Source organism: Cucumis sativus, chromosome 3 (assembly GCF_000004075.3).
Source record: "Cucumis sativus cultivar 9930 chromosome 3, Cucumber_9930_V3, whole genome shotgun sequence".
NCBI lineage: Eukaryota > Viridiplantae > Streptophyta > Magnoliopsida > Cucurbitales > Cucurbitaceae > Cucumis > Cucumis sativus.
Window position 1 is genome coordinate 3,871,338 of NC_026657.2, and position 11,810 is coordinate 3,883,147.

General features: G+C 33.9%; 2 protein-coding genes and 1 long non-coding RNA gene across 7 annotated transcripts; all 3 read left to right on the top strand.

The window, feature by feature from the left end:
* Window positions 1-1,574: 1,574 nt before the first annotated feature.
* LOC101202869 (rab3 GTPase-activating protein catalytic subunit) lies at window positions 1,575-7,577 on the top strand. Of its 5 annotated transcripts, none has more exons than XM_011652208.2 (14): window positions 1,575-1,811; window positions 1,938-1,999; window positions 2,479-2,679; window positions 3,077-3,174; window positions 3,392-3,602; window positions 3,704-3,892; window positions 4,129-4,470; window positions 4,549-4,613; window positions 4,697-4,745; window positions 4,847-4,994; window positions 5,326-5,410; window positions 5,505-5,574; window positions 6,376-6,516; window positions 6,965-7,577. In XM_011652208.2, the coding sequence occupies exons 1-14, from the start codon at window positions 1,712-1,714 to the stop codon at window positions 7,274-7,276; spliced, it is 2,073 nt and encodes a 690-aa protein (XP_011650510.1). In that variant the 5' UTR covers window positions 1,575-1,711; the 3' UTR covers window positions 7,277-7,577. The 5 variants fall into 5 exon arrangements, with proteins under 5 accessions (XP_011650510.1, XP_011650509.1, XP_031738769.1 ...); XM_011652207.2 differs by having other exon boundaries at window positions 1,576-1,811; window positions 1,923-1,999; XM_031882909.1 differs by having other exon boundaries at window positions 1,577-1,811; window positions 1,923-1,999; window positions 3,392-3,585; window positions 3,704-3,732.
* Window positions 7,578-7,889: 312 nt separating this feature from the next.
* On the top strand, window positions 7,890-8,983 carry LOC116402841. Its single transcript, XR_004215503.1, has 2 exons — window positions 7,890-8,444; window positions 8,511-8,983. It is a non-coding gene; the product is annotated as an uncharacterized LOC116402841 (long non-coding RNA).
* A 456-nt stretch (window positions 8,984-9,439) lies between these two features.
* On the top strand, window positions 9,440-11,311 carry LOC105435068 (glycine-rich protein 5). The gene has a single exon (XM_031882135.1). It carries the CDS (start codon window positions 9,945-9,947, stop codon window positions 10,356-10,358), a length of 414 nt encoding a protein of 137 aa, XP_031737995.1. The 5' UTR covers window positions 9,440-9,944; the 3' UTR covers window positions 10,359-11,311.
* The last annotated feature ends 499 nt before the right edge of the window (window positions 11,312-11,810 follow it).

Below are 11,810 nucleotides of genomic sequence, written 5' to 3' on the forward strand. Positions count from 1 at the left end.
AAGTCATAAACGAGAGACACAATTCTAAAATTTTGGCTGTACTAAGGAGGTTTCATTGAAAAACGTAATCAAAGGTGAATTTTTAATCTATATAGGATATTTTGAGCAAAAAGTGAAATAATAAACTCTAAGAAGTCATGCATGAATTTTACAGAGTTGTAAATTTATCGAACCCACCATGTATGAGTTAAAAGTGTAAAATTATTGTATATAGTAGGGAGACTCACAATCTTTCTCGATCAAACAAGGAGATGTTCATCTAACTCCTACTTTTAAACTTCTTGAGTTTAAGAAACTGAACAGAGTGAATTATACATTAAAGCCTTTTCTGGCACCCAAATCAAGCCACAATTAAAGAATTTTAGAGGTCGAAGAATAGAAGGAGACTAAGATGGAAGAAGAGAGAGAGAGAAATTATAAGAAACATAAGAAAGATAAATTAAATTGAAGGAGAGAGAGAAAATTGATAAGGAGGTAATAAGGTGAAGATAAACGATAGATTTGAAATTGGGTTGAGTGGAAAACTTTGAACTCTTATTTAACCTAGATTATTAATGTAACTTTTTCAAAGTTTAGGATAATTTTCACTATTTCAATTCCTTTGTCCTTAGATAAATTTTCCTTCGTCGTGTTAGAATAAATTTTAACCAGAATGATGGTAAGAATAGAGAATATTGAAAAATTAAGTGTAATAATTTTCTCCAAGGATAAACTTACTAAATAATTTGAGAAAATTTAGGGACACATTTTAACAAAAATTCATTACATTTCTTGTCCATTTTATTTGTTCTCTATTGTATTATTAATTTTTTTATTTGGTATTTTTCTTTACGTTGATCCCAAATTTTGGTAAAAAAAAAAATGGATGACTTCTATGACATACGAGAAAAAAAGTAAGAGAATTACATGCTAATATTTAAATTACAAAAATAGATGTGTAGTCCATCTAGCAAACAATATTCAAACACAACCCTCCAAATTTAATAAAAAGAAAATATTTTAAATGACTATTATGAAAATATTTATAACAAAAGTATCATTATCTATATGTGTTAGATTACAATAGACTACGTCACCAAATTTAATAAAAAATATTATTTTAAATGACAAAACTTTTGAAAAAGCAAAATATCACAATCTATATGAGATAGATCACACGCTCCACTACACTAACCTAATTTGATAAATACATGTAGTAGTCTATTGTGATATATGACGGTAAAATAAGTTAATTTGGAAATCTTAAAAAAAAGTGATAATTTAAATGGATTTAAGTTATTTGTAAGATTTAAGGTTAGATTCATCATTATCACTCGGCCAGAAAAGAAAATCTGAAATTTGAATTCTTAAAACCAAATGAAGAAATAAAATTAAAATTGAGAAATAAGAAAGATATAAATTTCATTTATAGGGTTATTAGTTCCATGATGAGAAAGAACCAATCATAGTAAGAAGAAAATAAAAACCCAACTACACAACAATTTTAGAAAAATTTAAAAATTAATAAATAAGATTTTTTTAATTAAAATAATTAATTTCGAAGTGACATCCAGAGCATATACAATCCAAGAAGAGTTTGGTTATTTTGGTTTCTTCCTCCATAGTTTCATCAAATTCCATTTTTTTTTTCATTTCGGACAGATGCCTTCATCTCCATTTCACTTCTATCTTTGATTTCCATTTTTGAGTTTTTTTTTTGCTTTATCTGATTATGGAGGCGCCCTCCTTTGTTTCTAAAGCGAGGACTGCCTTTCATTCCGCAGCTGCTAAAGCGGAGCGAGTTTTCTTCGACTTTAAATCCGATCCATCAGGTTTGCACAATCTCATCCATTCTCTAAATTTGCTCCCTTTTTTTTAGATTCTTCGTTTCCTTTTTTTTTTTTTCCTACCCCCTATGATTTTCGGTCTCTGAATCGCTGAAGATTTTGATAAACAAGTGCATAAGGATCTGGTGAAACCACCCATCGACCAGACTTCTAAGAACCAAGATGAAATAAGGGTATGATTCTGTTTTTCCTTTTTCTATGTTGACCCAGTTCCTTTTTATTGACTTATGTGCTTTTAATGCTCTTTGTTTTGATGTTCGTTGAATTTCATTATTGAAGCTGCTCATTCTTCAACGTTGTCATCAATTTTGCAGAATTCTAGCAATTGTGTTGTAGTTTTTTTTCGGTTTTTTCGACATTTCTTTTGAAGAAAGTAAGTTAGAGAGGAAATATGTTTTCAACGTTCTTTTATTTGAAATGGGGTCAACTTCATGAGCTTAAGTGGATATCAGGTTGACCGGCTGTTTTACATTTTGTTGTACCTTATCACCATTCATACTTTCTTGTCATGTCTTTTATGGAATGTTGAAATGTCTATTTATATTGTTTTCAAAAAAAGTTTCAGTGTTTATATGTCATCGGTAGAAGACAATTTCTGAAGCGAATGTTGTAAAATAATTGCGTTGTTTTTATGCAATGTGGGATGTTTTAGAGTCACAGTGAACCAAAGCACTCGAGGTGGAGACCGTCAAACATAGGGACAAAACAGGACTGGCAAGATAAGTTCAAAAACATTCGACTAGGAAAGAAAGCTGCTGAGGATACTGAAAAAGTTGAAAATCCAACCATGGCTGTACCATTTTATGATGAGAATCTGTACCTACTGAACATGAAAAATGATATTGAAGCAAAGGTATTAAATATTCATAACTATATAGTGTTTTCTGATGTATTTTGTCTTAACTTTTTATAATCTCTACTAAGTTACCTAGCATGTTGCGTAAGTGGATCCAACTTCCAATTATTGATATCACACGTAATTAATTCTTTTACTAGAGATAAAGGGTTTTACATACATTAGTAATTTGGAAAGAAGTAACCTTAATGCCTAAGCCTACCGATTAGGTAAGCTTGAAGAAAATCCCATAACATTTGTAAGTCCACAGGTATCTTCGACCGTTGTAGTCAATACATACAATGCCCTCAGAGGTGATGAGTCTGGAATTAATCATAATCTTTATAATATAATTTAGAACCGTCTTGTTAAATAATTTTTTTCTCTTATACTAACTTGTCTCATATTTATTTAGAATGCAGAAATAATTCCATCAGTTGAAAGTTTATGGACTACTGACAAAGATAGTATTCCTCCCCTTTCAGTTATTAAACAGTTGGCCACAGCTGTTGAGTGAGTTTCTTTTCTTTCACATTTTTGATATTTTGCTTGAATTCTTTTATTTTTTCTTAGATTATTTGGTGGACCTTGCATTCTCACAATTATTTTCTAGGATAAAGAACGCCCTGGTACTTGGTTCTTGATTGTTGACTGTGCTCTCCTCTAACTATTTGACAAGCTTGCATCGCAAGTTGTTTCTGATACCTCAATATTCATACTCTTGACCTAGGGCTGGAAAGAAATCCAAGTCAATGAAGAGTTTGCTTGCTTCATCAGGAGATTCTTCACCTGCAAGGGAGAAGTCTGGGTTGAGTCTGTCTTCTGTTAGGGCATTAATGCTTCGTGAAAGGGAGGAAAAGAGTTCAACTGAATTTCGCCATGATGAGAGAATTCAATCTTTGATTTGTTCACTCTTTGATGCAGGTACATGCACATTCCAGGTGATTCATGATGGATTTACTTCAGGAAAAATCATATATTCTAGTAATTTCTTGCATATTTTGCCACATGGATCTTTCACTTCCATTGTAATATCTTCAAGATATGCGCAGAGGGAGTTTTTCTAAGAAGGTACTTTGACACTGCTTCAGAGGGCACATTTGTGACATCCCTTCCTAAAGATATTCATGGTGCTCCTCCAGATAGCCTTCTTGTTAAGATTTCTGAAGTTATAGGAAGCTTTAGAACTCTACGGAAAATGGCACTTTTTTGGTGCAGAATTGTTGATGAAGTGAGTTCACAATGTAGAACTTGACTTTGCTATCTAAGTAATGGTTACAAATCATGAAAATAATCTTTTTGTACTCGAAGCTTATTGTTCAAAATTTTGTAGATACCTTTGACTTTACGTTCATAGAGTTTTCATGTTTAATTTGAATTTGCATGTGTTTTCTTATATCCGAGGACACTCGACCCTTTTTATGTCTGTAACTAATGAAGTTTATTTGGAATCGTTTTGTTATGCAGATGAGAAGATTCTGGTCAGAAGAACAATATCTACCTGGCATTCCAATAGATGAAATTCCAGATCTAAATTCATGTCTTCTATATCAGCGATTGCAGGTTATAAATTGTTGTGTCTCCCGCAAAAGACGCCATGAGATAGCAACTGACTCGATAGATGCTGCGCTACGGGAAGCGAGTTCAAATGCTGAATCAAAAACATCTGAAGTAACTATTCCTGGAAACACTCTTTTGTATGCGAGACTCAATAATGGGGAACTTGCACTTCGACTAGGTGCTGATTGCCCATTTGGTAACCATAAAATGTTGGAAACTGGAGAAGCAGTTTACTCTCCTGTTACACAGGTTAGGCTAATGGTACTGGATCATTTCTTCAGTGTTAAAGAATGCAAAGGTTTAATCATACCTATTTTTGGTGGACAGGAAGGACCTCTGCTAACAGAAGACGTCATTAAAGAAACGGAGGAGTTTGTTCTTCGAACTGGAAGGTATATTATTGCACCATGTTTTAGTCTTACCAGTATATCATTCAGTATTTCTGCTTGACGACTGCAAAACCTCCAATGTTCAGTGTGGGTGCTGGATGTTCTCAGCTTCTTTCAGACATGCAAGCTTTCAAGGTCTCTTTTACTGTCAATATTCGTTGTCCACCATATTGATTAACCATGTACTTAAGTTGTTCTGTGTTAGTAGACTAACTTTGCAGTTACTATTAATATAGGCTGCCAATCCTGGCTGTATCTTGGAAGATTTTGTAAGATGGCATTCCCCTCCTGATTGGACAGAACCTGAACCAAGTAATGATAGTATAGATTCTCCTGTTGGTAGTGATTCGAGAGGTCAACTTAGTAGTCGAATGCAAAAAGAAGGTATCGACCTCTATCTGATGCTCACCACCAATTAATTTTGTCACATTATGGCTGATATTTATCATAAATTGGAATTTGAATATTGGACTAAATTTGAAGAATTGCCCTGCTATTTAATTTATTATTATTATATTATTGTTATTTTCAAAATTAGAGCAATGAAGCTATTAATTTTTTTTTAGCTTGCTTTGGCTATAGTTGTATGAATTAGGAATTTTCTTTGGGGGGATGAATGCAAGTGGGTCTGTGGTTCCTAGGTAAAATAGCCTTGTTATTCAGACTTGGAAGTTATGCCATGGACGCTCAGTTATATGAGTTCTGTTCATACCAGGTAATTTGTGGCTTGAACTATGGGAAACATCGAAACCAGTGCCTGCTGTTAAACAAACACCACTCTTTGATGAGGATTTGGTTGTGTAAGTTGAAGGAATTAAAAACTGGTTGCTGTTTATTAGAGATACTTGACAGATTTAGATCTTGAATCAGTGGCGACAAACTCTTGTATTGCAGGGAAGGTATTCTGAATGATTTGGAGGACTTGCCACCTTCTGAACTGTTTCAGCCGCTGTTCATTTCTTTAGTAAGTTGATAATTACCACACTTCTTCCTCTTGTCTTAAACTACTTACTAGTTACTGGGAAATGTGCATTATTTTATCTGTCATCTTGAAAAGTAACAATTCTAGGGAGATTGGGTCTCAAGAATGAAGCTCATCTTCCTGCAAAGTAATAAATCAGCTTCATCACTACTTTTATGTGGTTAAGGACAAACTGTGGCTTGTCCCTGGTCATGTAGAGTCATGTTTGCTTTTGAAGTGTTAGAAATTGATTCGATCGGTACCTCAGAGTTGGAATAGAAGTTGTACTGAAAATATGAAGCAAAAAAAAATTCGGTAAAATATCTCATGGAGTTAATAGCTTCAATAACTTGGACACCTCCCTCCTTACTCTTGAGGGAGCTCTAACCAAACAACCATACAATTATTTTTCTTTCACTCTCTCGTACTTTTTTTTTTATAAAACCTCTCCTCTAGCTAACTAAATAAAAAAAGAAAAAAGAAAATTCGTAACTCAGTAGTTGCGAGCAGCTACAAAAAATTCGCTCAAACTCAATCATATCATGATCTGATGCTTTGTAAACTCTTGAGCAATCAATGTTTATTTGCATAGTTTATTTATTTATTTTCACCTTTAGCATGCGATTATTCTGTGTTCCCTTGTAGTCCATTTTTAAAGATTGGTTTCTCATTGCAAAACAATCTCTCAATGAGAAAGACCCTTTATGTCTTGTGAAGATGACGAATGTTCCAAATTAATCATTGATCAAGTCACTTTGATACCACGAGTTTCTTTGCTAACATAATCTTTTGTTCTATGTGCAGCTTGGTTTAGGATTCATAGTGGCCGAGGCCAAGTTGGCTAATAATAATAATTTGTCAAAACTGTTCTATGACTGCAAGGGCTATGTTGTAGCAACTTGTCAAAACAGCTCTTGGAGCAACAAAGTTGATGATCTTTGTCAGGTTCGCTCTAATGAGACAATTTATATTTCTGCGAACTTATTTTGGTAACAGAACAACTACTCGTTTCTTACAATGTTGCAATAATGGAATGGATGTGCTTTTCTTGCATTTAACATTCATGTACCTGTTTATGTAATATAGTCCTATTTTCATCTGGTTTAAAACTACTGCTTTCATGCACATCGTATAGACCACAAATCATTTTGGGGTTGCGCCGTTGTATGACGTATTTATTTGCCCATGAATTAAGATGTGTAGATTTCATATCCAACCAAATCTGACTTGATAACAAGAGAGTGCTGATTATCACCCTTGGTGGGGATTGAGGCAGCTAATAGATTTAACAGCAATTTTGAAACTCTTGTTGTCTATTGATCAATTAGTGTCAAATCACGACACGGTCGAAGCTGATATGTAACTATTTGATCCATTTAATTGTGAGGAACAGGTCTATGAAACAGTGGAGACTATGATGGTGAATCCAGAGGAAATTCTGAAGGCTATAAAGCAGCCAGAAGAATCTAACATGACAGCCAGTGAGCTGAAACGTCGTTTTAAGAAGCTGAGTCTGAACTTTGTAGGCAAGGATGGACAGTCAAGAAAATCTTCTCCAAGAAATGCAAATTCGGACGAAAGTCCCTCCTCAACGCAACCTTTCTCGTCATTCTTTGATAGCAAATCATCTTTATTTGCAAAGAAGCCTCCTAAGCCAGAAACTCCATCTGCCACTCCTGTTGAAAATGGTTGGACATTTGTTTAGACAGACAGTTGAAAACTCTTCTGCCTGCCACTAAAGTTTGTGGTTTTGATTTTATTTTTCTTTTTCTTTTTTCTGATATCTTGGGATGGAATTGTAAATTTTACTGAAATTGCATTTAAATAGCGATGGGGTCCTTGTGTAGTATAAACAAGTCTTCTTCTTTGCTTGCAAGATGAAAGGTGTTTTTTTTCTTTCTCCATGTAAATATATAGCATGGGAATACATGGGTTTTTGCTTATTTGATTCTAATTTGCTGATTAAACTTGACTGAATAAAGAGATTACTCATTTGTTGAAGAGTACAACTCCCTATTTTTTCTTCCATTTTTTATAGTTAAATTACATAATTAGTTTGCTATTCTATTAGTATACTATTATACTTAGATTACTCCACTTTTGTTTCTGACTTATTATATCTTATATCTAGTTTTTGCTGTTATTTCATAAACAATTAATAGAATTGAAGGTTCAAGTTCTATTAGAACAAATCATATTCTGTCTTTTGCACCAAATCCATGGCTGAATTGTCTATGAACTGAAAGGAGTATGCAAGGGATGAATTTTAGCATAATTGACCTCGACTGAGGCCAACCAAGAGGGAAACTGCGGTTGTGGTTCTCTACTCCTACTTTCAATGGATCTAAATTTTCAGTGGATCTTTTTAGATGATGGATCATCCAACATGAAAGGGTGTAGTGAAAGAACTTTTACTAGCGTCTCTTGATGGAAAATGGTACAAGTATGCATTCAACTCTAATTTTCGAGCCTCAAATAATGAAATAATGAGGCAGAATATGAGGCATTCGTTGCAGGAATAACGGTTGCTATAAAAAAAAAAGAGGGTATTTTTCAGTGTTTTAGTCTTGCACGACTCCCAATGAATCGGGTTACAAATGGCAATAGAATATCGAGCTAGAAAACAAAGAATGATAGCATATTTATTGAAGGTTAAGAAAATGCTTGCTTCATTTCCAAAACCCTAGGTTAAACAAATTCCAAGATCCCAAAGGTTCAATATGCCTTACTTTGGCACGATTTGCAGCAACATATGAAACAAATATTAAGCAATAGTACCAATGGAGATTCTGTTCTAGCCAAGAGATAAATTCGAAGAAGTTATAGAAATGAAACCAAGATTGAGGAGGGGATGTGATAGCTCCCAAAATAAGGTATGATCTTAATACCCCTATTCTACTCGTTTATGATGATTAATATGTTTATGTATATATTTGTAGGATCTTGAGAAAATCATTCATTTCGGAATTTTGTGGGCTGTATGGAGTTAATTTGAAGCAATTAGGATCTATACCAAACATTCAAACTTTAGAGATGACGAAGACGCGACACTTAATACAGAAAAACATCAGATAATAGTATAAAACGCCATTGGCTCCATGCACAGAGCTGGCTAAACAACCATAGGGCGACAATGCTGCCTCAAATTTTATATATAGATCCCTTCATTTAAGGTTTGCAGAAAACAGGAGGAGGAGATTGTTGTAGCCAATTTTTATAAGGAGCCCTAGGTTTGGTATGTGCCAAAACTAGTGAGATTGTAATCAATTTCTTTCTTTTGCATTGTAATGAAGATTAGGGCATCAAGCTTCCAGCTTCAATGACAAGCTAGGACCTCCAAACGTTGATTTTGATGTTTGTTGTGCATTTATTTACGATTTAATTAAATTTCGATGAATGTTTATGGTTTTTTTCCTTCTGATTTTCATTGTTTTATACTGTTGTGTTTAGTTCGTGTATATATGCTGGAATTTATGTTCCATTAATGTGACAGATTGATCATCTCAAGCATAAGCTACATATATATGCTAGAATTTGTAATGAAAATTGTATTTGGTAGCAAAAATGATTAACACATATACTTGCAATTTTATCTTTCAGTTTTTGACAATTCAAAATATAGCAAAACTATTAAATTCTATTATTTTTGTTGTAGTTTTTTTTTTTTTGGGAAATTGTCACAAACAAAAAAAATTAACAAAAGATTTATTTAGCTTAAAGAGATTCTATTCTTATGCTACATATGATTCGACCCAATCTTGAAGTTGTTTTAATTTGATCAATTGAAGATTTCAACAACCTTCAATCCGTTGGGGGACTGTTGAGATGGATGCTAAGACTAATTAGGGAACCACCCTGTTGTCAAATACTTGAAAGAGGAGTTACTCTTAGAAAGATTAGCAGGAGTCAAATGATTGGAGAGTAAATTAAGAAAGGTGAGAATCCTGTTACATATGGAGGGAATACAAGCTTTACAAAGTGAAATTAATGAGAAAACACATAAACTTGTATAAATATAAATTAAATGATCAGTGAATTCAAAATTATCTCATCATATAAAACTCTAGAGCTTCTACGGATGAGTATGTGGAGGGAGTTGACATTATATACTTTGAACAATGATACCTAAGAACAAGTCCAAGGTGGGGGCATGCATGGCGATGGTGACACTCTTCTTTTTATTTCCTTTGCCAATTGCATGCATTAACTCTCTCCCCCCAACCAATTTTTCAGATAAGATATGAAATTCAAAGCCATCTTCAACTATAGTCTCTATTTCTTTCTCTCTCTATATAAGCTCACTTTCATTGATTCTACTTCTCATCCCCATTCAAAGAATTATAAATTTCATAATAGCACAACGTAATCTAGTAATGGCTTGCAAGCTTTTCTTTCTAATGCTCCTTGGCGTCTTCTTTTGCGCCACTGGAGCTCGAAAGCTTGCCCATGATCCTTTAAAAGATGAGAAGTTTTTCCACGGTGGTGGATTAGGTGGTGGAGGCGGTGGCGGGCTTGGTGGAGGTGGAGGTGCAGGAGGTGGTTTTGGTGGAGGATCTGGATTTGGTGGGGGGTCTGGATTTGGTGGGGGTGCTGGTGGTGGGTATGGTGGTGGTGGAGGGTTAGGAGGTGGATCCGGTGGAGGGTTTGGTTCAGGTGGTGGATTTGGTGGAGGTTATGGTAGTGGAGGGGGTGGAGGGTTTGGTGGCGGCAGTGGTGGGGGTGGTGGACTTGGTGGAGGATACGGTGGAGGTGTTGGGAGTGGTGGTGGGTTTGGAGAATTTCCTTGAGAAAAATTAAACAAAGCACGTTTGCATACTATAAACATATATGACGACTACTATATATTTGTATAATGTGTTTCTTTAAACCAATGCTAGAGTGGAAAAATCGAACCTTCAACTTTAAAGTTGTAGTACCAACTTATGTTAGTTGAACTATGTTCATATTAGCTCTACAATGTGTGACTGTGTATGTTTGCGTACATGTATGATGATGAGAGTTTAACGAGGAGCAAGTGTATCTCAACTCTCTTTGTAAGTTTGTTTTCCTACCAGCAGTATACAAAGTATTTTAAAGACAATCAAATCTACTATATATATATATATTCCATACTTGGTTGCAAGAAGCTTTTAATAATGCTATCTCGAGCATTTCATTTGATAATTATTTTGTTTTTATTGGTAAGACAAATTTTTTTCTTATACTTGTAGTCATTGTCTCCTCCTCCTCTTGCTTTTGCTTTTCCCCCTCTTCCTTTGTTGAAAATACAGATCAAATCCTACATTTTGATTAAATAAGAGAATGATCATGAGTTTATAAGAAGGGACAACTATCTCTAATGATATTAGATATTTTTGGATGAAATCAAAAGCAAAGCCAATGAATATGTGTATAGCTAAAGTTGACAATATCATACCACAATAGAGATATTTGGAGATTTGATGTCCTTAACAAATTGGTATTGTCAGAGTAGATCTTGATGTAACCGTGTAAATTTTAGGTGTTGAACAAGATGTAGTCACAACCTCCGTCTGTGATTGAGCCTTTAGATTGATAGCGAGCTCAAGAGTAATTCAGATTGGATGACTAATCCATGGTTGCGGAGTGGTTGAGTTTTTTGTGCACTCAAGTCCAATTTGAAGCTGAAACTCTTGGTGCATTAATAGTACTTCTAAAAATGTGTTACTATTGATTGTTTTATGACTTTTTATTAGATGATATATCATTAAATTTACCTTTATATCTACAAGATTAAGCTTGTAGGTCAATCGACTCTTTAACATTCTTCAATATACCATCAAGAGCTATACCAACATCTATTATCCATCATTTGTAGTGTAAATTTATCATTGTCAACAAATGATTAAAAAAATTGACATTTTTTTGGCCTAAACCTTTATATTCATGTATACATACATAATGACACCAATTTCTAAATATCAAACAGAATGCTTGTAATGATTGACAATTATTGTTCTTTTTAACCTGCAGTGTTATTACACATATGTTTCCAAAATAAATTACTCCAATTTTGATGCAAAATATGTACAACATGAATAAGTCTTTTCATACGATGAAAGAGTTCTTAGCATTTTTACAAAGAAAATAAATACAACCAAACTAATAACAAAACTTACTACAATATATAATGCTTTCAACACTTTTTTTTAGTCCTTCAATCAACATCCTCAATCAATCTATATACATCTAAAATATATGTCATTTGTTGATTGTTTTAT